Source organism: Argentina silus (genome assembly GCF_951799395.1).
Source record: "Argentina silus genome assembly, chromosome: X".
Taxonomy (NCBI): domain Eukaryota; kingdom Metazoa; phylum Chordata; class Actinopteri; order Argentiniformes; family Argentinidae; genus Argentina; species Argentina silus.
In genome coordinates, this window is record NC_139653.1 from 31,414,912 (window position 1) to 31,440,630 (window position 25,719).

General features: G+C 41.5%; 2 protein-coding genes across 2 annotated transcripts in view; both read right to left on the minus strand.

Moving 5' to 3' along the window:
• Nucleotides 1–7,816: 7,816 nt before the first annotated feature.
• On the minus strand, nt 7,817–9,804 carry mlnr (motilin receptor; the record flags this gene model as incomplete). The annotated part of the gene is made up of 2 exons (XM_083694681.1): nt 7,817–8,124; nt 9,021–9,804. The coding sequence occupies 2 exons, from the start codon at nt 9,802–9,804 to the stop codon at nt 7,817–7,819; spliced, it is 1,092 nt and encodes a 363-aa protein (XP_083550807.1).
• A 3,882-nt stretch (nt 9,805–13,686) lies between these two features.
• The window catches only part of fndc3a (fibronectin type III domain containing 3A), a 52,965-nt gene continuing 40,932 nt past the window's right edge, over nt 13,687–25,719 (minus strand). The window contains exons 18-26 of the mRNA XM_083695346.1: nt 25,512–25,617; nt 25,134–25,309; nt 24,836–24,949; nt 24,538–24,687; nt 23,853–24,208; nt 23,465–23,677; nt 22,996–23,162; nt 22,710–22,834; nt 13,687–16,032 (exon numbers count right to left, since the gene is read on the minus strand). Of these exons, the coding sequence (XP_083551472.1) occupies nt 15,709–16,032; nt 22,710–22,834; nt 22,996–23,162; nt 23,465–23,677; nt 23,853–24,208; nt 24,538–24,687; nt 24,836–24,949; nt 25,134–25,309; nt 25,512–25,617 (1,731 nt within the window). The 3' untranslated portion in view covers nt 13,687–15,708. The remainder of the gene's footprint in view (nt 16,033–22,709; nt 22,835–22,995; nt 23,163–23,464; nt 23,678–23,852; nt 24,209–24,537; nt 24,688–24,835; nt 24,950–25,133; nt 25,310–25,511; nt 25,618–25,719) is intronic.

Here is a 25,719-nt window from a genome sequence, read left to right on the forward strand (position 1 = left end):
CCCCTTAGGGTCCACCAAACGTGTTTTTGCCTACAAAAAAAGCGGGGCGCGCCGCTTCTGTATCTGAAACAGCCTTCAAAGCGGAGTGGAAACAGACATGACTGTTGTTGCTAGGCTACCCGATACAGTGCCTTAGCTAGCAAGGTAGCTAACAACTATTAGCGATTATGCTTGTGAAATGTTATATTCCAGAAGTTGTACACAATTCAGTGTGGGTTTCTGCACTTTGACCGGTGACATAAACCACCAGCAGAGACGGGCTTCTTCGGGAAGTGTCTTCACGTCGGAATCCACACTGGCCAGAGAGAGAGAGAGGAAAAGCCCACTCCAGCTGCTAGCAGGGATGGACGAGTCTATTCCCGTTGTACAGAATACGTTCCTGATCCTATTTTTTTGTGTCTCCACTCTAACCTGTACGCTTACTGGAGACCGGCGTTAGTTGGCTGTGTAACACCGCGGATGTAAAGATTGCATGCGGAGCTGCTAACGGGCCTTACACAGGGTCGTTACACTATCCCCTCCGTTCGGGAGAGCGTGCCCTCACGCTTCACTATACAAGTCTCTCACGTGGACACGCCTCTCCGATGGCCTCACGGGCGCCATCCCACTGCTGACACCAATGTAGCGAGCCATGGATTCAGATGAAGAAGTGACTCACAACTGACCAACTCACTGGAAGTTGTATTTGTCAACTCACATGCATTTACGCCAGTCTTAAACAAGACTGCAGAGCTAGCAGTGCAGATGAAAAACTGAACAGTGGGGAACGGAACAGGGGGGTAAGACATGGGGATAGGGAGCCTAATAACGGTTTCCCCGAAAACATTAACAACCGCACATCAATCAAACAGCACAATCATGAACAACACAATACACATAACCAAATAAACCAACAACAACACGTACACCAAATATTTACAGTCAAACTGTCCATTCTGCATGCGCAATGCATGCTGGGAATTCACAGTCACCCAGCACCTCAAGCAGTGCCTGCGCTACAATAATTTGTGTGTACGAGTCATATTTCGCACTTCCAAAGAACAGTGCCACTGTTAAGAGTGAAGTGCATGGTCTGGCTGGTTCATTATATCCACATTTGTTTTGCACACACTACAAATTACTGAGACGTCCCATAATAACTTGTGACCTGTGTAGCAGGTCCTGTGTAGCATCACTATCACTTGTTAGACTGAGCGACTGACTGCAAGGTGGACACTAACATGTGTATCCTACACCACCGATGTAAACTTTCAGCACAAATCAATGCCACGGTCATATAAACAAAATGCCCAAACCAATTCAGTCAGAATGATGTCACTATCTGTACACTCCAGTCATCGACATGTTTAGTCACATACATGTAGTGTCCCATATACATAGCCAATCCTACGTTTCCATCCTACTGGGTGAACAATATTGATGTCCTCCAGTTACACTTTGTGTCTAAGCCCCTACATTCAGGATCAGTTGTATGCTTTGTTCGCCAACCTAGGTATCGTTAGATTTTGTCACTAGTGTGTTGGTTGTGCTCAGGAGTGCTACGTGTTTTGGATATGATGGCTTGATGACCATGTGTGTGCTAACTAATGAAATCCAGTATTATACCCCCACTGTTTGCTGTGTTGAGAAGATGCACGAATTTATGGTAACCGTACCCCGTTTGAGAATTGATCATTGAACTTGTGTGCTTCCCCTTTGTACCCTTGGCTAAGGAATCGGGGCACTTCCCCTCCCCTATTAGCACTTACGAAATTACACAAAAGTATAGGCCAGGGGTGCCCAAATTCTTCCCAGTGGAGGGCCAAAATTTAATCTGGGGGGAGGGTCGTGGGCCAAAATGTTAATTTTGCAGTACATTAAGTTAAATATGGGTATATATAGCATGCATGTACAAAATAAACACTATCACAAAGTAATTTTGAAAAAGGAATGACACTGTTTATTGTGCTTCACATTAATGTTCAAAAGATTACTGACGTCAATCTGGCTTCTTTAAATTAGAAAAATAATTGAAGCACTATGAAATATTTGAAGACAGACAGGGAACATTACTAGGCCTTGGGCCTATATCTTCAAATACAATTTAGTGCAAAGTAACATGGGACAAAACATGTCTCCATGGGACCAAAATACATTCTTCACTGGTGTGAACAATCATTTTTAAATCAGGAATAGTAGTAGAATTGGACAACAGCTTGAGAAGGTTTGTAGAAATCAGTACTGTACTTACAAGTGCAATAAACAAAGTAACATGGGACAAAACATGCCCCCATTAATCATACAGAGCAGAACATACTCTGACACATTGGAGGCCTAGGCCTACACATCCTGCCTGAAGTAGGCTAGGCCTATCAGTGGGAGACATGAAGCCTGTCCTTGGTTTTTAAAAGTCTCTCAATATCAGGCTCTAGCTGACTAACTGACAAAGTGAGATTGTCATGTAGGTGAGAGTCAGATAAAGCATTTCTCAGTTTGGACTTATTAAGATTCATCAGGCTGAAAGGCTGTTCACATACATAGGTACTTCCAAAGAGGGATAACATCACCTGTGCATGTTTGCGGATCTTGCCATATCTGTGTGCAGGAACACATTTGTAAAAGTCACGTTCTTCAGGCCGATGTTTTTATCGCACAGTTGCTCCTGATGCAAAATACAATGGTATTTAAAAATCGAGCCACCAAACTCACGGACTTTGTCCGACACAAGTGCAGTTAGGCCTGCTCTCTTACCGACCATGGCCGGGGCTCCATCAGTCGTGATGCCAGATAGGTTTTCCCACTTCAACCTGTTCTTGTCCATAATTCGCTGCACTGCCATAAAAATATCGATACCTCTTGTTGTCCCTTTCAGTGTTTCAAGGCCCGCTAGTTCTTGACACACTTCAAAGTCCTCATTGACACCTCGCAAAACACCAGCAACTGTGCTGAGTCAGATATGTCGGTGCTTTCATCGCTTGCGATGGAGAAGGCAGAAAACCGACCTGCTCTTTGGGCTATCTGGCCCCGAACGTCTTCGGCCATGTCCTCAACGCGGCGGGTGACCGTGTTCCGTGACAGGCTAATCTGAGAAAAAGCCCGCATCTGAGTTGGACACACAGCTTCAGCAGCAATTGTCAGACACTCTTTGACAAAATCACCCGCAGCAAAAGCTCGTCCACTTCTGACAATGACTTTGCTAATGCGATAACTTGCCCGAGTGGCATTTTCTTGTGCAGTGAACGGCTGATGTAAAGTTCGCTGCTGTGTGGTTAGCTTTCTTAGCAAGTCTGCTACCTTCAGCTTGCGATCGTCACCTGTGTATTTTGCGAACTGGTGAGAATGCATAGTTTCATAGTGACGACGAATGTTGTACTCCTTTGAAACAGCGACCCTCTGCTTACATACCAGACACACTGCGTTGGAATCGACCTCGGTAAAAAGATAACCATGTTCCCAACTTTTTTTGAATTTTCGTTTGTCTGTGTGCCACTGCTTAACACGCTCCATCCTTGCATCCTCTCACTCACTGGTCTTCGCCTCACCGGATTGCATCTGGTAGGAGCTCAACAGCGCCACCCTACCATCATTGTATCACAATGTTATTCTCTGGTCAGGAGTGGAAGTGCACCAATAAATAATATTCAATGAGAGCGAGCGCAGCGAGCGAGCGCAGATTCCGAGCGCTGATGGTGGGAAAAAATTATACAGTGGATAAGGCGCGGGCCAAATATAATCGGTCGCGGGCCAAGTTTGGCCCGCGGGCCCCAAATTGGGCAGCCATGGTATAGGCTATATTAAACTGGTTTTTACCAGAGAATCTTTCCATAGTTTTTCTTATTTGTCATAACTGTCCATTGGGTTTTTAGGAAGTGGGTGGACGCTGGAGATGTTGATGTTTCAAACTAATGGTCATGACAGTGTGCGGGGTGCGAAATTTGATCTGCTCTAGAACTCTAGCTCTGCTCTGGCCGTCACGATAAATATACTGAATATTATAAGAGGCTAAAATGTGACAACTAAAGATTTTCAGTAGAACTGTATGTATCTTATCTCAAGCATATAATAGACATTACAATGGGAAATGCTAAATATCACAATGAAAACATATTTACTGGTCATTGTAATTTGATATGGAGACTAGTGGATTATGCAAAACTAATACAATATTTAATATCATTATAGTTTGTGTATACCTGATATTTCTGAGCCACTGTTGTGAGAATGCCAATAGGCTACTAGTTGGTTAAAACATTTGAAAGAGTCCAGGGTCTGTATTGTGTAACTAAGTAGGCTATACGCTATTTGCCAAGCATTATTAATCTCATATTTGTAGTTAGGTCCATATACCTATGTCTATCTATTTTGCGTAATGTAATGTAAAACCTCCATCTCCCCACAAATGTTGGTCATGTCATGAATTATGGTCCCGGTCCCCCCTTAAAAGTTGTATATGTTTGAGTATAATATTTTGAATTGTACTCTCTCTTTGTAAAGCGACACAGTAGTCCAAGACACTGTAGATTACTGACAATATTATTGCAAATACAAGGAGTACAAATCACAGATGTCACAAAAACCATGATCCATAAACAAAAAAACACAAAGCACAAATGTGATTTACTAAAATATGATTTACTCATCCACAAACAAACCCCTCTTGATCTGTATTTGTAAACAATATTTCAGTAAATGCAAAATGAAAATAGATAGATACAAGTAAATAGATACAAAGATTTGTGAGTAAATGCTCTCACATTTGCAAACAAACATCAATGTGTGAATAAAAAAGGAAGCAATGACAAATCTTCTTTCCAAAGTTATAAATAAAAGCGTTGTGTATATATACAATCATTTCAACATAAAATGTGCAGGTCACATTACGTCTGTATTTCTTTACAAAATTTGGTACTAACATTCTGCTTGTACATGCACAAATGATCCACAAATGTATGGCTTTATCACAGTTGGCTATCTTCACTGAAACAGAAAATCTTTGGAAGTTGTTTTTCCAGCCAATCACAGCTGTCTCTATGGGTAGAGATTCTCAGCTTTCATTCAATGGGTTTTTTTCAGATTGGGTTCACCATTTAGAAAGTACAACATTTTTTTAAATATACTTCTCCTATTTCATGGTTCCAAAAGTATTGGGAAAAATCATATAATGTCCAAATAAACTACTCATGTTTAGTATTTGGTTGACAATCCTTTGCATGCAATAACTGCCTAAAGTCTGCGACCCATTGACCCGACGAGATGCTGGGTACATTCTCTGGTGATGCTCTGCCAGGCAGGTACTGCAGCCATCTTCAGTTTGTTTAGAGGTATTTTTGCCTAAATACCCATGAGGAAATAAAATGCATGTTCAATTGGATTTAAGTCTGAAGATCGAATTGGCCATTCAAGAACTTTCAGCTTTTTGGCCCTGAAAAACTCTATAGTTGCTATAGCAGTATGTTTGGGGTCATTGTCTTACTGTATGATGAAGTGCCATCCAATGAATTTTGAGGCATTTGTACTCAAGCAGACAAGATGTTTCTGTACACTTCAGAATACATAATCAATTAAGACCAGTTGTTAGCCAGTTCTAGTGGCAGCTATACATACCGAAATCATAACATCCCCTATGTATAAAAAGGATTGTAATTTCTTCATGGTGAAACCAATTTGAAAAAATGAATTAAAGCTGGGAGTCTCTACTTTAACATCGTAGTAATTGTTTGATTTCAAATCCAAACTTTTGGAGTATAGAACCAAAAGAAGAAAAAATGCTTCCTCTTTCCAATGGAGGGCAAATGTATATGCATAATGCATTTGACTCGTTCATGTGTCAATATTTCCCTCGGTTACAATTAAAACATTGACACATGAACGAGAGTCAAATGCATAGAAGCATCATCAAGCTTTAGCATTACCTAGTTTTCAGCATCAGTCCCTAGAGGATCTATACAGTACATAATGGCCAACTTATCTTGAATTCGTCTTTTTTTTAACATATGCCATGCAAATTAGCTATGCATTTAATTTAAATAAGAGTATAACTAACTTTACCTGTATGTGTTTTCCAGCTGGAAGGCTTCTACAAAATGTTCATTCACGTTGACAGAATAACCCTTAAAAACAAAATACAGTTGAAACTGAAGGGAAATCAGGACAGCCTAACTTTTTCCTGTGTAGACTGTGAAACCAAGGATCTTAATAAACTGACAAATCATTTCTGTAATTTGTGCATTTGTGTAATCTTTTACCCATGGTGAATAGTGAATTAAACACCTGGTCCTACAAAAGGAGACTGGTAGGTATGGGAGATTACAGTGCTCGTCTGCACTAACACCACATGCAAAGGGAGACAGCCAGAGACGGGACCCCTCCAGTCAGGTCTCTATATCGTCGGCAAAGAAAATAAGCAACTGAAGCCTTGCTTGCTTGTTGAGCTTTTCTAAGGTGATGACAGAATGGTTAGAAGTCTTTTACAAACTGAAACTAAAAGCACAGTGTCCACGGGCCAAGATTATGAAAAAGGCAATGTCAAGATGTCAAAGGTGAGCCTGGGCCGGGCCACCTTGTCGGTTCAGTTTATGTGTGGATACCATATTCCACTGATTAATAGCAGGTGGTTAACCTGGAGATGAATACCTCCTAGACATACATAACCTGGGGAATGAGATGTGGCTGTCAGGTTTTGATATTGTTAAGGTGTACTTTTCTGCATTTGCCCTCAAGATACATTAGGGAAACATCTTACATCTCAAAGCAAACAATTGAATGACCCAAGGAGAATATCTAATGGATATGCACTGGAGATTATGACAGTGAATGGCATAAAACCAATAAACTCTGCCTCTGATGGCAATAACAATCCCTTCTCTCCCTCTAAAATACATTTAGAGAACAGCCATTACTTTGAATATGGTGATGTGGGGACAATACCGGCCAGTGTAAATCTTGCCGGGGGCATGTCATAGAATAGCAGTGTTAGATTGCATCTGATGGACAGCATGTAACGTACAAAGCAACAAAAGGCTCAGGTGGACAATATATATTATATATACGCACAAGACCTACAATTATTCTATGTTCATATTTATCTGCTCTTATCATGTGCAAGGAACACATTTAAACCATAGCGGATGACAAACCTTTATTACAAGTGTGTTTTGCATATTTAATTTGATAATTTCTGAGAACAATTCCACTAACACACCACAAGAACAAGGGCTATTAATCACACAAGATGTACATTTGTAACAAATAGATATGACTTAAGATTGGGGCTGACGTTGTAATTAAGCATTACAAATGATCTGCCATCTCAGATAGCACACATTAATTGGATAAGCATCATATTTCATTTATTTATCTACATCACTTTATATCTAAGTGGTGTGAATGAAAGATGAGAATGAGACAGATCTGGAATGGATGTACTGGTATAGGAATACCTCTGTTGGAGACATAAAATGTTTTAGCTTGATTTTTGACATTGGGAACATTGAAGTGATTTCTAGTTGTGAATTTGACAAAAACAATAATCCATCTTTTAGCATCAGGAGTTGTTACAGATTCTTGTGTTCCATTGCTATTCAAACAAATATGAATATATACACTTGCACATAATTGTCAAGAAAATGCACTGCTTATTTTCTGTCAGAGAACACAATGCCATGGTGTACAATAACATCCTTCATTTGAATTATGAGCCTTAGATTCCTCTCCAACAGGATGAAGTTAGATATTCCTGACTATTCTGCACATGCTTAAATACTCCTGGCTGCCTGCCACACCTCTTGGTCTTTTCTGAGCACTGCATTACATTTTACAGTATATAATGTGGGCTGTCCTACACCCCAGTTAAGGTCTCATTGAGGGTGGTGACGTCCTCTCTGACAGAGAGCTGTCTCTGGCCGGGGCGGTAGTGTCTTGGCCTGTGGTGGAGCAGGAAGAGGCGGCAGGCAGCTGCCCTGTACTTTCGGGACATGAGGTTGTAGAGCACTGGGTTGATAGAGGCACTGAGGTAAACAAGCACCATGGAGGCTACGTTAAAATCATTGCTCAGCTTGGCCTCGTCGTAGTGATCCGCCAGGGCAAAGAGGTACCTACCAATGTGGTAGGGCAGCCAGCAGATGACGAAAGCCAGCACCACCACCACTGGAGAGTGGGGAATAGGGGAATGGTTATGAGGAAGGGATGCAGACAGAGAGGGGGGTTAGAGGTACACATGGTCAGGTTCAGAGTTAATTATTATAAACAAGGAGTAAGGAAACACTGAACTGTATGGCAGTCTTTGTTTCACAGGCTCTTATGAGATGGAGGTAAATCCTAATCTCATCTGTACTGCACCACTAGATTAGAAGGCAGCACAGGAGCGTAGGAGCATGTAAATTCTTATTACTGTCTGATTTATGAGTGTCTTAGATGACAATTCAATTTAGGATTGCACAAATGTGGACACAAAAGGAAGCATGTCTGATGACATTGGCTCTGTGCACTGTGTGTACTAGGCTAATGAGTAACATTAATATAATCATGTATTATATTATGGACTACAGATGAGCCTGGCTAAAGTATGTTACTGAAAAATAGGATTACTGTAAAACATGCTGGAACTACAAATCAAGCAGACACTGTTCTTTGTAAAGGGACATAATTTGTCCTAAACAAAGCTGGTGTCATTACTAATTCTGACGTTAAAACAACAATCACGTCACTCGATTCTATTTCACACTTTTTCAGGTTCAGAATAGTGCACTTACTTGTAAGAACGTTTACACTATGTCTGATGGTTGATGGATATGAAATGTCTATGGGCACATTCACCTCTTTTGTGAATCTTTTTGAAGATTAACAATTCTGTTTGTTATTGTACCACAAAATGAATACTAAAAAAACACTATTCAAGTTATATTCCCATGATCTACTTCATTGTAAGATAATAATATAGACAGGAGTTGGTTCTGAAGAATGTACACATTTTCTCAGGCAATCAGAAAGTATAAAATACACTTTAGAGCAGTTGTAGTCAAATGAGCATTAAGTCCACTCACCCAGGATCTTGACAGTCTGTCTGTGTGACCTCTCGCGTGCAATGGCACAGGGACCTTGCAGGTCATTCTTGCTCTTCCACAGCTTGCATCCGATAGAACCATACAGGAAGATGAGGCAGGACATGGGGCAGAGGAAGTAGGTGGTGGACACCCAGATCATAGTGTGCAGTTGCCCTGAGCTGATAGCGTGGTTGGTGTGTTTGCACTGCCGCGTGTCGTTGTCTGGGTGAGAGTAATTGTCGTACTCCACCCCCACCAGGAAAAGCATGGGGGCAGCCGACAGCAGGGCGAAGGTCCACAGGGCCAGGATGATGTACTGCACCCTGCGCTTGGTCACCACCACCTTGGCTCTGAGAGGGAAACAGATGGCCAAGTAGCGCTCCATGCTCAGAGCTGTGATGTGCAGGATGGTTGCATAAGTGCAGAACTCATTGATGTAGTGGAAAAGCCGACACACCAGCTCCCCAAACACCCAGGGCACGTACTTCCAGAGCCGGTAGAGGTCAAAGGGCAGGCTCAGGAAGATGACCAGGTCGGACACAGCCATGCTGGACAGGTAGAGGTTGGTGGTTGTCTTCATGTCTTTAAAGCGCTGGATGATGAGGATGGTCATGGTGTTGCCGGTCACGCCAATAATGAAGAGCAGGATGCAGATGATGGTGACAGGGATGAGGGTGGAGGTGGGGAATAGTGAGCCTTCATAGTGGTAGTCGTCCATGTAGGATTCCTCCAAGGTGTCTACTGGCTGGGGATGGAGCTCAGGTTGGGGTCTTGTCCAGGGCATGCTACTGATAGAGGCAGCTCAGTAGAAATCAACAAGTAGCTGTGGAAATAAAGGGATTGTCCTCTCAATCTGTCAAAGCTAAAAAAAAATCTATTGTGAAATAATAGTATTAGTAGTCGAAAAATTACTTAATTGTCATAGGTGATTTACCACTGAAATTGAGCTAAATCCCCTGTCCGCAATTCTCTCTGGTGCTTATAATCCTTTTCCTGTTTCTTTGTGCGTCGGTGTGAGAGAGGAGATGTAAACTTGTCCCCGGTGCTGTGAAGGCAGAAAAGCTCTGGGTGTGGAACTGAGGAAGAGCACTTCTCCTCAGTGCTGAGGAGAGACAGGGGCTGTCTGCTGTGTGTGTGTGTGTGTGTGTGTGTGTGTGTGTGTGTGTGTGTGTGTGTGTGTGTGTGTGTGTGTGTGTGTGTGTGTGTGTGTGTGTGTGTGTGTGTGTGTGTGTGTGTGTGTGTGTGTGTGTGTGTGTGTGTGTGTGTGCACGCGCACACGTATGTCTGTGCTCCCAGTCTAACCAGTCTAATTCTTCATCAAACAGTGAGAGGGTGGATGAGGGTAGAAGGGGGGGGGGACAAGGGATGGAAGGAGGGCGGAGTTGGAAATGGGGAATCCCTCTTCCCTTGTGGAACTACCTCTCAGTTCATCTCAGTCTCTGGGCGACAATATGCATTCTCTGTTTAAATTTCAACAAACAACTAAAAATATCTAAATTAAAATGGAAAGAATATTCAACTTTTGAGAGCATAAGCTATGGAAACACATTTTCAAATATCAACATATTATGGAGTGGCGGTCCTCTTACGCTTCACTAGCCTCTTTCATTCGGCACAGATATGGAGACTGACCCATCACCTAACCACTCTGTATTCTCTAACTGCAAAACATCTACCAACAGGTATAGTGAGTGCAATGACAGGAAATTATCAAGTAAAATGTGATGGAATCAACAAATACAGTGGACCCTTGTTTGATGGTGTAGTAAAGACGTTGACATAAGAACTTGTTTGTGGGTGTCTGCATACTAACTGGATCTCTGAGAATTTCCTCAAGAATTATCTTTCCTTTTCCTAACATTTCTTCTTATCCACAAGATTACCGCAAAACAACCCATTGAATAAGAAAAACAGTTTGCTTTGATGTATTGTGCCATGTAGCACATTGAGCAAAAAGGTTGTTGAGTTATAGGGTGCTATTTATGAAAATAAATAAGTCATTCAGTGCCCTCTGTAAGTAATGAGACAGTGAAGCATTTTTTCTTCTTTTGGCTCTATACTCCAGAAGTTTGGATTTGAAATCAAACAATTACAATGGAGTTAAAGTACAGGTTCTCAGCTTTTATTTGATCTCAAAAGAAAGCTGTCAATGTCTAGTATTGATTCTAGGCTTCACATTTGCCTTTCTGCTATTGTTGTCTGTCAATATGAGGACCAAAGAGATGAAAGTCGAAGAATGAAAGTTGAAGAAGCCATTATGAGGCTGAAATATCAGAAAAAATCGATCAGAAACATAGTCAAAACCTTAGACTTACAAAAAACAACAGTTTGGAACATCATTAAAAAGAAAGAAAGCACTGGTGAGCTCTGCAATCGCAAACGAGCTGGTAGGCCAAGGAATTCTGTAATGCCTGACCGAAGAATGCTCACCATAATTTAGAAAAAGCCCAAAACAAGCCCAAAGCACAGATCAGGAACACTCTCCAGGAGGTAGGCGTGAATGTTCCAAAAGACTACCATCCCCAGAATGCGTCACCATCCAAACTACAGAGGCTTCGCTGCAAGGTGCCAACCACGAGTTATCCTCAAAAAGGATGGTCAGGTTACAGTTTGCTAAAAAGTACCTAAAAAGGCCTGCAGAGGTCTGGAAAAAGGTCTTGTGGACAGATACGACTAATCTGATCATGTACCAGAATGATTGCAAGAGCTTGGGAAAAAAATCTGCCCAAGTTTTACAGCATACCACCTTATCTGTGAAACATGATGGAGGGGGTGTTATGGTTTGGGCATATATAGCTGCTCAAGAACTGGCTCACTTGTCATAATTAATGATGTAACTGCTGACGGCAGCAGCACAATGTATTCTGAAGTGTACAGAAACATCTTGCCTGCTCAAGTACCAGCAAATGCCTCCAAATTTAACAGATTTAAATGCAATTGGACATGCATTTAATTTCTTGATACATTTTGAGGAAAAAAGATAGCCAGTGGCTGGTGGGGTCAATGGGTTGCAGACTTCAGGCAGTTATTGCACGCAAAGGATTGTCAACCAGACTGAACTAAACATGACTGCCTAATTTGGACATTATATTTGTATTTATATTGGACATTATTTCTAAATGATAAAAGCAATATGTACACAACTCATAATAACAAGAGGGAATTCAGCCAATGAAATAAGTGTGAGGAGATGTGGTTCAGTAAAAGAACAGTTTGGATTCTTGGCACTATAATTCTTGATCACCAAGGGAAGAACCCAGCTCCGTAGACCTAATACTGTCCAAAAAGGTGGGTGTGGATACAACTCTGTGTTCTACATAGAGGAAAGGTCAACATGAGAAATGATTTCAAGATAGAGGCCACTAATATTATTTCCTTATTAATTCATTTGTTTGGTTAAAAATTCTAAAGGGTTTTATTCACAGTGATGTTGTATATATGTAGATGTTGGCCTATTAGTATTTACTTACTTTACTCCTGTCTATCTCTTTTTTTTGTCCCTGCGCTCACCAGAGAACCTAAGTACTTTGTTTGTTTTAATCATTTGAACAGTTATTACAAACATATTCCATCTACTAGGTACTCATTTATGTTATTTTTTGTAAGTTTTTTTTTTTTAGTGGGGCAGTCCAACTATAATATTTTTCATAGGATAGAGATAGTGAAGATCGACAGGAAAGTAAGGAGGAGAGGGTATGTCAGCAGGGCATGGGCCGGATTTGAAACCTTGCCGACATGGGTATATGTGTGCACTGTAGGCCATGGTGCTGGACCACCCCAGGCCACTATTATAAAAAAATTAATTAAATAAAATGTATATATTTTTTTATCTCCATTATGCTATATTTTGTATTTTTCCTGGTGTACATGCAAATATATATTCCATTTTATTTGGTATAGTTCTTTGGATTTCTTTTTGAATTCCACCCCTCAGCTGCTCCCAGCCCATCCCACCTTTCTCGATATACCACTCTCGCTTGGTTTCCACTCTCGCTTGGACATATATTTTTCAATTGTACTGTGATGTCTCACATAGTTCCTGCACAGGGTCTGCACAGATTTTAAGCTAAAAATGAATATTTTTGCTAAGAGTATGATTATGTTGATTAATATTATGTCCGTCTGATACTAAGTTACCCAATAGTGCTTTTTGTAAGCTTATTTTTAGATTAATATTGTTTTTTTTTAGTGTTTTTTGTTTTCAATTATTTGATATTTAATAGTTTCAACCCTCCATATTCATATTCATTACATACATAGGCCTGTTTAATTTTGTCTGGTTTACAATTCCAGTAGATCTCTCTCTTTAGACCTACTGTACATATCCTATCAAGCTCTGTAGTGTGAAATATATTATCAGAATTACAAATTCCATGCCAAGAAACATGAACACTTTACTCTCTGTTCTGGCCATTCCAAACAGACCACTCAGATCCACAGGAAATGGCTTTTGACTACTTTACCTGAATTGAGGCACATTGTGTGCCAACAGTAATAGCTCTTCCAGTCCATGTTCCAACAATTTCCAGATACAGTTCCATTATAATACATTTGCTTTGAATGTAGCCAATAATACACACCTGCCCTTCCTCAATGAGACATACACCAAATATGTTGTAGATGACACACAAATGCAGGAAAAGACAAATAAAACAAGACTACAAAGAAGAATTATAAATCTTTTATTGTGCATGGATCTTTTGTAGATATCATGGCTATACAGATACACTTTAGATACATATTTATGATTATACATTTTTTTTCCCATAACGAACATTTTAAAGTGATATGTCTGGTAGTATGTATAGTATAACAAATTTTCATTTTGGAATGTACGGTGTATGAGGTAACTGCAAACATTAAAATTACATAAAAATGGTCTCATTTTTTGTGCATATTTTATTTCTTTTTGTAGCGTTTTGTTTCTCTCCTCAGCCAAGGGTAGTAACCTACCATGGTGAAGAGGTGTTAAAATGGCACACATTGCAATCACTATCAAAAATAGGAATTTTAGTCTTTAAACGACAAAAAGAAGACATTTGCAGAATGTCTGATAGACCAAATCATGTAATTTTCCAATACTTTTTGCAAGGTACCTGTATCTCATAACAGTTGCAACAGCAATAATCTGCCCATAACCAAACACTAGACCCTACTGTCAGATTACTACACTGATCATTCAGTGTTTACAATCTGTTACAAAGACTTAACACACAGAGAAAAGGCAAACATTTAGATTCACAGGAAGTACATGAGTTAACACATTTTGTATCTGCTGCTTGCTTTTCATATTTCATGAGTACTAAGGTTCTCTTATTTTCTCTGGACAAAATTAACTTATATTACTTCAATATCATAAAAAAATATACTTCACACATGTATGACCCTGACAAAAGGAAATCAAAATAAATCAGAAAATAATACCTACTGTAGAACAATATTACATTTTCTCATCATTATTTATATGCTGACTAACATTAAATCAATATTGCTAAAAGAAAAAGGAAACAAAAACACTTTAGTGTTTTCTAAAACTAAAAACAAACCCCAAAACTTCAGAGAAATTAAGAAAATGCTCCCAAGTTTTTCTTTTCCAATCTTTCGCTCTCTGAAACAACTGGCATCAACACCATTTTGGTGAGAGAAACAAGCTGTTTCGGGAACACATGATGTGGTACTACAACTTTTAAAACACCCAAAACTGAAATAGGGCTTGCACAATCTATAAAAAATGCATCACAAGACCAAGACACATTCAGTCATGGTTTTCTTTCACTAAGGTGCAAAATCAATTACTGAAAAAAGATATCAGGGTAAGCGTACATTTATTGTGCTGAACAACAATATCGGAGTAAAGCAGCTGCATGATTGAAAAAACAAGCTACAATTTAACTATATGATAGTAAAAATAATTAGAATTCATTGTGTTAGTTTGGTTTTTGTTTATTTTCTATATGTCTATTCTAAGCAATTTCTCGAACAAACAGGTCCTTGTGTCTTACTGTACAAAAATATACTAACATTTCTCCATTTTTGCATTCTTACACATTCTGAACATCAAAAAAGTTGGAAAGTGCTAAATTAACGTTCTATAACGCAAACAAGAACTGTATATCTGTTCTACCTCTCTATATAACCCCTTAAAGGAAGAAGATTAGTCCCTTTGAGTTCCCTTCACATGGCCCTCAAGCCCTCTCCTGTGCACCTCTGTGGCACACCTGTGCATCTACACATACACTCCACTGTGCATACACTGGCTCACTAGGTCCCTGGGTCAAACAGCACAGGCTACTGATACACCTACATAATATTTTTGGAACATAATCAAAATCAGTTTTATACTGGACATTTAAACTCAAATATAAATAACTCAATCTATACATATATGATTGACAAGTACATGAGTCAAAAGTATGATGTACTCTTTTTCTAACCGTATCCATGCTCTGTCTATGTCCCTTCTGTGCAGGATAACCAATCACAATGAAATATAGAAGGAGGCAAAGGGGGGGGGGAAACAGGAAGCTATAATAGGTGCAATAAATTGTAGCATTTCCTTGCTGTTGTTTAGGTCATCTTTCTTCCTGTCCCCTCACACTGCTAATCTGATAACTAGGTATGACAAAACAAAAAGACAATCAACAACAGGAAAAAAAAGCTGTAACCCTGCAGCTGGGGTGAGGGGTACTCATTTGATGACAAAGTACTGGATGACGAAAGCGATGAGGATGGAGATGACTGCAAAGAACATGAGGATGAGAGCAGCACACTGCTCATCAGACAGGCTGCGTCTGGGTCTGGTTGCCTCTGCCCCGGACCTGGCCCCTGTGCCACTTGGGCCACTGCCTGCTGAGGGCTCGCTGCGCTGGGGGGAGAGGGTCACTGTGGGACTGTACGGTCCACTCAGCTCTGGAGCCTCTGGGCATTTCCGGATGGCGCACACCCTGAAGCGGTACTCACTGTTGGGTTGCAGGTTAGGGATCTGGAAAGATGTGGCAGAGCCTTTGTAGACCTGTACCATGGAGAGAAAAAAAGAGGGAAAGTGAGAATACGGTCTGTGGAACAAAACAACTAAACGATGTGGGTTGGATGAAATGGGAGACTTACACTTGTAATAACTTAAACAAACCTTGTAAGCTAGTATTTGAAAAAGAAAAAAATCTGCACTTAAATAAAAAAACACAATATTACTATGGTTTGCAATGGCTGTATCCTAAAGCAACTTAAACAACTGGATGGTATGCTGCAATCATGGGTTAATATGCTGTGATAAAAGCATTATGATCCAACAACAGAGATAACTATTTTTTAATGGACATTAAAAACTCAAATAGCGGCTCCGCAGAGCCTGAACACACTTGTGATTATTTTTTAACTGGACTTCTGTTTGCATCCACCGGAAGGTGCATGGATTTAAGCTTCTTACAGTACAACATTAAGCACATAGTGATGAGAAAACCGAGGCATCTTGCACTTTACAGAGAGCAGGCGAAAATATTGTATTGTACTGTTGATTTAATTAATTGGCCAAGCGCCAGGTTTTCCTTTGGCATTTGTTGGTTGCCTCTTGCTCTTGCACAGGATTCTATGGATCAGTGAAAGTAAGCTGTGAGGTTGACATGCTGCTATTCATATTATTCTGTAGACTATAATATAAACAACTCACATATTCACTGTCTTACTGCCAGTATTCAGCGAGTCATTTGTAGTTGCCAATAGTAACTGCCGGTATTTTTTTTTTTTTTTTTCTGTCCAGTGTATCATGTCTCATAGTTCACTCAAAGTAACGTTTGGGAATGGCATGCTTAACTTGATAGACAACTTCTTTGGGTGCAGGGTTAAAAAGAGCTCATTCATGAAGGAAAAAAACCCGCACTCACTAGAAATACTCTGGAAATAGGTTTAAGGTCAAAGGAAGAATAACATGTTAAACAAAATGTGTGGTTTATGTATTGAAATGTCCTTGTGGGTTCTATTATGTTGGTAAAACCAAGAGGGAATTAAAAGTCAGGATCACAGAATACAAAAGCAGGGCAGCGATACGATATGGGGTCGTAGACAATTTTTTTATTCACTAGATTTTCCAGTCAAGCAGTGCGTGACATTTCAATAGGCCTTCCTAATCACCATTGATAGAGTAATAGCTTTGTATGACCAGGATGGAAAACACTCAGAGCAAAGGTGAAATGCAACCCAATACAAGTCACATGCCTAGTGTTTTTATCTGAATATAAACTTTTGCATTTTTTATGTGTATTTGGTATTACTGTAGTGTTTTTTACTTCAAATTCCATTTGACATCACAAAAATTATAAAATGTTTGTGTTAATGCATTTCAAATACATTTTTAGGCAGAAATTGGAAAGGCCCATGCGAAAAGTCTAGATTGTGTGGTGATAGTTGTTTATTTCACATTAATTTAAGAAGATGTGTAAATTAATATTATCATTTGTTTGGAGATGGAGTTAAAACAAAAACATATGTTATGTTTGTTTATGGTTATATTTAGCTTTGCTCCGTGTATTGCCCAACAGCTTCACAATTGTAATGGGGGTTTTCTATTCCTGCTTCTTTTGGGAAAGTGGGAGGGTGGGGAGGTGCGGGAAGTGTTTGTGTGTGTTTTCGTACTCTTTTACGTTTTGTTTGAAAACTCCCATGCTGTCCTAATGTATTCTAGAATGTCTGGTTATGGTGCCTCCTAGTATCAATCCTTCCCTGGTTGTCCATGGTTGGAATGTTCGTGGTTTAAACACCCCTACTAAGAGATCCAAGGTTCTCTCACATTTGAAGTCTTCACCTGCCGACATTATGTTTCTACAAGAAACTCATATTAAACATTATGACACACAAAGGCTGACATGTAATTGGGTGGGGCAAGTTTTTCAATGGGTGTTCATCAAAAGTGCAGGGTGGCGATAAAAAATACTCCTTTCCAACATACACTCACCAGCCACTTTATTAGGTACACCTGTTCAACTGCTCGTTAACGCAAATATCTAATCAGCCAATCACATGGCAGCAACTCAATGCATTTTGGCATGTAGACATGGTCAAGACGACCTGCTGAAGTACAAACTGAGCATCAGAATGGGGAAGAAAGGTGATTTAAGTGACTTTGAACGTGGCATGGTTGTTGGTGCCAGACAGGCTGGTCTGAGTATTTCAGAAACTGCTGATCTACTGGGATTTTCACACACAACCATCTCTAGGGTTTACAGAGAATGGTCAGAAAAAGAGAAAATATCCAGTGAGCGGCAGTTCTCTGGGCAAAAATGCCTTGTTGCCAGAGGTCAGAGGAGAATGGCCAGGCTGGTTCAAGATGATAGAACGGCAACAGTAACTCAAATAACCACTCGTTACAAGCAAGGTATGCAGAAGACCATCTCTGAACGCACAACACATCGAACCTTGAAGCAGATGGGCTACAGCAGCAGAAGACCACACCGGGTGCCACTCCTGTCAGCTAAGAACAGGAAACTGAGGCTACAATTCGCACAGGTTCACCAAAATTGGACAATAGAAGATTGGAAAAACGTTGCCTAGTCTGATTAGTCTCGATTTCTGCTGCGAGATTCAGATGGTAGGGTCAGAATTTGGCGTAAACATGAAAGCATGGATCCATCCTGCCTTGTATCAATGGTTCAGGCTGGTGGTGGTGGTGTAATGGTGTGGGGGATATTTTCTTGGCACACTTTGGGCCCCTTAGTACCAATTGAGCATCGTTTAAACGCCACAGCCTACCTGAGTATTGTTGCTGACCATATCTATCCCTTTATGACCACACTTCCAGCAGGATAACGTGGCATGTCACAAAGCTCAAATCATCTCAAACTGGTTTCTTGAACATGACAATGAGTTCACTGTACTCCAATGGCCTCCACAGTCACCAGATCTCAATCCAATAGAGCACCTTTGGGATGTGGTGGAACGGGAGATTTGCATCATGGATGTGCAGCTGACAAATCTGCCGCAAGTGCATGATGCTATCATGTGAATATGGACCAAAATCTCTGAGGAATGTTTCCAGCACCTTGTTGAAACTATGCCACAAAGAATTAAAGCAGTTCTGAAGGCAAAAGGGAGTCCAACCCGGTACTAGCAAGGTGTACCCAATAAAGTGGCTGGTGAGTGGATATCTACCACAGACGATCGTAATGGCTGCTATGTGAGTTATAGCCAATATTCTATCGTTTCATGCTACTCTCTTGAATCTATATGCACCGAATTTTGATGACCCTGTTTTTATGTGTGTCTTTAATCTCCTACCAGACTTGTCAACTACACACCTAATAGTGGGTAGAGACTTCAACTATGTTTTGGACCCATTCATGGAGAGGCACTCTTCTCCCCCACCCACTCCTCTGACCTCCACTACTGTGCTGAATAGGTTAATCGGATCAATGAATCTTGCAAACATATGGAGACTGCAGCACCCCACAGATAGAGATTACTCTTTTTTTTCCACATGTGCATAAATCATATACAAGGATAGATTATTTCATCACTGACTTTAAATAAACATCCAATATCACAATATTTTAATCTCATTGCCCGATCATGTTGTCAACTGATTTTGATGCACATTTTCATCAGCGACTCTCCACCTTTGTCACAGAAAATGTCAGTTTGAATGATAGTCAAGATGTGTCTGACTCAACATATGGGAAAGCCTTTAAAGCTGTTATGCGTGGACATGTAATATCATACAAGGCTGAATAACAAAGAACAGAAAAAAAAAAATCGGAAATTGAAACCCAGCTTACTATTCTTGAGAGAGCATACAGAGATGTACCATCTCCACTTGCTCTTAATGATATTATGAAACTCAAATATGAGTATAACAATCAAATGAGCAGAATGTCACTGAAATTAAAACACAAACAATTTGAGTTGGGAGACAAACCAATCTCACTATTGGCACATCAGATTAGAGGTGCTCAGGCCAGCAGAGCAATTCATAAGATAAAATCAAGCTGTGGCTTTGTCATTACCAATCCAGAAGACATAAATGAGTGTTTTAGAGAATTCGATGAAAAACTCTACACCTCACAGAGCACAGTTAGTTCAGCAGACATCACTAGCTTCCTCTGCTCTATAGCTCTTCCAAAACTATAGCTCTTCCTAATGGCAAAGATGCTGGCCCTGATGGTTTCGGTATAGAATTTCATAAAACATATGCTAGTCATGTTGCCCCTTTAATGCTGAGAATGCAGGATGCCTGTGTTAACTCTCCACAGGCCCCCTGCAGCTATTACAGGGGATAACTTCACTCTCTGAACATTTGGTACCAGATTAGAAAAGTCTTCTAGTTACCAGAAACTTCTCTCTATACTCCTACTTCTCATAACCATGCTTAATCTGGAAGAGAGGGGAATAGTTACCATAGAGAATCTTTATATAGAGGTCATATTGCTTTGTTTGCTCAACTTAGCCATAAATATGAGTTTTCCCCCCTCTCATTTCTTGCGATACCAACACATTTAAAATGATGTACCAACACATTAAAATTATCTAAATGTTCCAAATTATATTCCCTTATTCCAGACTATATTCCCTTATTACTACAGAGCCCAATACTAAACACCTGGTATTCATGTTTGTGGACTATTTTTCGAGGCAGTGGCTCCCACCTACCAGATTACATTCAATTTACCCCTCTCTCCACTATGCATCAGATGCAAGTCTGCTGAGGGCTCCTTGGGTCACCTCTTCTGGTTCTGCCCAAAACTGCATACTTTTTGGACGGAGGTGTTTCAATGTTACACAGAGGTGTCAGGTTTTGACCTCCCTCCAGACCCAAAGATAGCAATCTTAGGTTGGTCACAGCATTTGGTAACACTTAGTCGTTGGGAGATACTGACCGTGCAGTATGCTACCGTAATTGCTAAGAAAACCATTCTGATGATTTGTAACAAGGAAAGAGCACCACTCTTTAAAGTGTGGTTGACAGAACTCACTAACAAAATTCAGTATGAGATTGCATTGAGGCCCAGCAGATTCCAAAAATATTTGACAACCTTTCCTTACCTACATATCTCGCAACTCTGACTCTAAGACCTAAGTAATCTAGTAGCATCACTGAGTTTGGGGTGCTGTATCAGATATTTCATGAGCTTGTTTACATAAACGTTTCCGTCTGCCGGGATTCGGGGGGTGTCTGGTGTTGTACCTTTAGTCTGTATATGACAGCCAACATTTTTGTAGAGCACTGATTATTTATTTTGTTTTATTTATTTTTTCATTTATGGTATTTTAACTTTTGTGTTTTCATTTTGTTGTGTCTAATTTTTATTTTCCATTGTAGGGGATGCGGGTGGTGGGGGTTAGGGGGAAGGGGAGAGAGGGTATTGCTGTCGTAAATGTTGTTTTTGTCTTTGTCTGTTTACATCTTTGATTATGATGTTGGCAGCAGAAAACTGCAATGGCTGAAGGCCAACAAAGTGCTTTAGGCTAGATTGCTATTGGTAATGGAGATATCAAGGAGTGAGCTAAAATAGATGGACTTCTAAATAAATGGGTACCTATGACAGCTCCCCGTTGCTTGACTTTGCCCAAATAACGGATCGATGCATATGCAAAACATTCTGTATTGTTCTGTAATGGGCTATCATGCAGTTACAGTACCTAATGAATCAAATCCCTGTCTGGTGTGGAAAACGTGTCGGTCCCGACAAATGACAGCTCAGAGAGACAGGCTGGCATGAGCACAAATCACAATAAGACAGAATATCACAGAAAAACGGACTGCCAAAATATGAAATAAAATGTCCTCCCTGTTATGTCCAGGTTGCTGAAATAGGAACTGAATGATTATATTTGAATTTCACGTTTCTGGGATACTAACTAGATCATTGAGTTACTGTAGTTCTAGAAAATTAGACCAAGTGTGACATACTAGTGCTATCTAACAAGAGTTCAGTGTGTGCACAAGGTCAGTTTTAGTATGCCTTAATTCACTCCAACACTCAGCAGAAGCCGAATGAAGAGCACACGATTGTCACATTGTGACACAATATATTTGGCTCCACCTTTACACTAACCGACTATTGGGCTGTGCATGAGGGGCACAGACTCAATAGCTGTATCACAGAACTTATGCCTATGAAGTCAGCCAAGTCATCATAATCGCCTTTTTATTCATTTTGCTCCAGTTAATCATGCTCAATATTGCAAAAACACTCTAATTCCAGACTGTAATGTCTAGACAGAGCAAGGGCAGAATTTTTACTACCACAGACTCCGTTGCTAGAAGTCGAGGGATGTAATTCGACGAAAGAACGCCGAAATTTAATTTGGGTGTCACATCTAGGGAGATTACCGTCAGCAGGTGTAACCAAGGCCTCCTGTGGCCACCATTACTCTAGCTTAACACTCACTGACTAATGAGAGGGATGGTGGTGCTGGGAGAGGCCAGACACCTGGGATCCCTCATGGATCAATGATCGATTGGTAATGGTCGATTGAGACACAGGAGTGACTGATGAGGGATGACGCAAAGCTACAGTAAAAACATTTAGCCTCACAATCCATTTGTCTCTTGATATGCACAGGTTACTGAGAGTAGTGGAGAGAGTCCGAGACAAGTAAAGCATTAAAGGTAGGCTATACGAAGTTGAAGGATAATCAAACCCACAGAAACAAATCTATAACAGCAAGAAGAATACAAGAACTACAGTAAGGCACTGGTACCTGTTTGTACTCCGAGTTTCCCATCATGCACTGCAGGGTGTAGATGATTGGGTCTCCCTTCATGGGTGGCACAGCCTCCCAGCTGACCTCACAGGAGTGATCTTCCAGGCGATCAACTCGAGGAGCTTTGGGACATGAAAGAGAGAGAGAAACCAATATTAACAATCATGAATTAAAGATGCTCATGGAAGGCTAACAGTTGAGCACTGTGACTGTTTGATTGAGTGTAGAGGGTGTGGGGAAAAGATAAAGATGAGCCACAGATGAATAAAGAGTAGTACTGTACCTTTCACAGGGGCAGGGGGAGAGTGGGGGGTGGTGAAGGTGTAAACATTGGAGAAGGGCCCTTCGCCCGCCTCATTAAAGGCCTGGATGCGGAATATGTAAGAGGTAGACTCATTAAGCCTCGGGACTTTGTGAGTGTGGCATGGTCCTCTGTACAAGGATATAAATCTGCACAGTACAAAGAACAGAAGAGAGAGAGAGAACAGCAGGGTGAGGGTGACGACACGAATACAAGAAAGAAAAACAAATCATTCTACTGAAACATGAATTGACAAATTGACAAAGTAGATCGTCTCTGTCAGTCTCCTGGTAAAGTTCACTTTTGGATGAGTCATTTTCAATTAACTTACCATTTTCTAGCTACAAATTTGAACCTAACACAGCTCCAAATCACCATTTATCTTTCTGGATGCTTTTCCATTTGAGACATTTCAAATCATTTCCACAGAGCGCAGGGTAGAGCCACTGACCTGCCGCTCTTGTCCTCCATCTGCAGCTGGTACTGGAGGGCATCGGAGGTGGCTGCCTTGGCAGGGCCGTCGCCCCACTTGAGCCTGAGGGTCTGGTGGCTGAATGCCGTGCACTCTAGGCGCGGGGGCTGCGGGGGCAGGGGCTTGGTTTTGAGCTTAAAGGTGTGGCTGAAGGGACCTGCTCCCAGGCTGTTCAAGGCCTGGATCCTGATCCTGCAGGGGGACAGGGTAGAGAGGGTGTCAGAGGGTGTCATTTACTGAGAGCAGACACTACAGCAACTGGTATAGCTCAGGTTATGTGGATAAATAAATGTATGGATTTCACATCTATTAAACTCTACAGACATAGAACTTTATCAGATACAGAAGTGCCATTGGGGTGGTGTACCTGTAACTGGAATCAGGCTGCAAGTGCTGGATGATGTATTTGGTGATGGGGCCCACGGCAATGGCCTGACGCTCTCCCAGGTCTATCAGGTAGGAGGTGATTTCAGCCCCGTGGTCACAGGGGGGCTCCCAGCGCAGGCCCAGACAGGTAGAGGGGGAATACAAAGGGGGTGCCAGGGGACCCTCCTCATCCTCCTCCTCCTCCTCCTCCTCCTCCTCCTCCTCCAGGGAGGTCTGGTACCCTCTGAGCTCAGCCTCCTTCAGAGCATGGACGCTGCTGACTGCTGCAGGCACAGAGCAGGGTGTCTGACACAGCACCGCTTCACTGAACGGCCCCACGCCAGCCACATTCACTGCCTACAGGGACACAGGGAAATATATGCATCTTATTCTAACGGTTTATTGGAGTAGGGACAGATGCAGTTAAAACATTGCACAATGAATTAACAACAGTCAAGCATTGCACAATAGCACTTTAGCTTGCACCACTTTCCAGTGTGTAATGATAATCTCTGACCACTGGGTGGAGTGAACTGTGCAAAAAGTCTCCTGTTCTTCCTCTTCTGTATCTTGACTCACATCTGAAATTGTGGTGACACATCCGATACACAAAAAATGTTTCTGGCTGGAAAATGGAAAATTGGGACTAGATAGTAACAGATGACTTTGCTCTCCTGTTGCCTTACCTGTACCCGGCAGAAGTAGTTTGTGGCAGGAAGCAGTCCCTTCATCTCATGGCTGAGCCCAGGTCCACTGTAGCACACCTGCATGCTCCCCTCAGCTGCGCCCCATTCCAGACGGAAGTCTGACACGGGGGCCCCGTTACAGGGAGGAGCCTGGGGAACATGGAAATTGATGAATAGAGTGTCTAATTTTAATGGTTTAATAAATCTGTGCACTGGGGAAATTAAAACATATTCTTCATAAAATGAAGTGATGTCAATATGTGATAATTTGTTGTTATATTTGAAAAACAGGTTTTACCTCCCAGCTGACCACAGTACAAGTGGGCGATTTGCAGGTGATGTGAGGGGTCTTGCAGGGCTCTGGAGCGCCTGGGCCTGTGGTCACTTCAAGGCGCTCCGACAGGGGCCCGTACTACCAGTCCCCACACACACACACACACACACACACACACACACACACACACACACACTATTGCCAATCTCAACTTGCATGTTAAATACATTCAGGAAAAGTAATAGTTATAGTACACAGCCTGCAAAATTCACAAGAGCACATCTATTTTGTTTGATAGGTCAGTTTTGGTAACGTTTCTCACCCCGGCCTTGTTGGCTGCCCGCAGGCGGAAGCAGTAGGTCCTGCCAGGCAGTAGGCTGCTCACGGTGCAGTCCAGCTCTGAGCCCTGGTGAACCTCTCTGCCTTCCTCTGCCTGCGGCCCACACATCTCCACACTGTAGCAGTACACAGGGCTGCCCCCGTCCACCTGAGGAGGGCCTGACATACACAGATATACAGATGTACACACACACACACACACACACACACACACACACACACACACACCTCAGTGCCCATACTGTAGATCTTGTCCTGAGGCATCAGACAGCATGACAAAGACGCCAACAAATACGTTCATGAAGAGGAACTAAAAGTCACCCACACAGAGAGGTTTTAAAAGGTTGGGAGAGTGACTCACCCCAGCGCAGCTGCGCCTCCCTGGCTTTGGGCTTGCCCACCACCCGGGGGGGCTGGCAGGGCCCTGGGGGCACAGCGGGAGTCTGGACCTGTAGGGTCTCCGACAGCTTGCAGAGAGACAACACTCAGTTAGGATCTGATACAAGTAATCGAGTCCTTGATATTACCACATTTACAAGGAAACAAAAGTGAGTTATCTGTCAATGCAA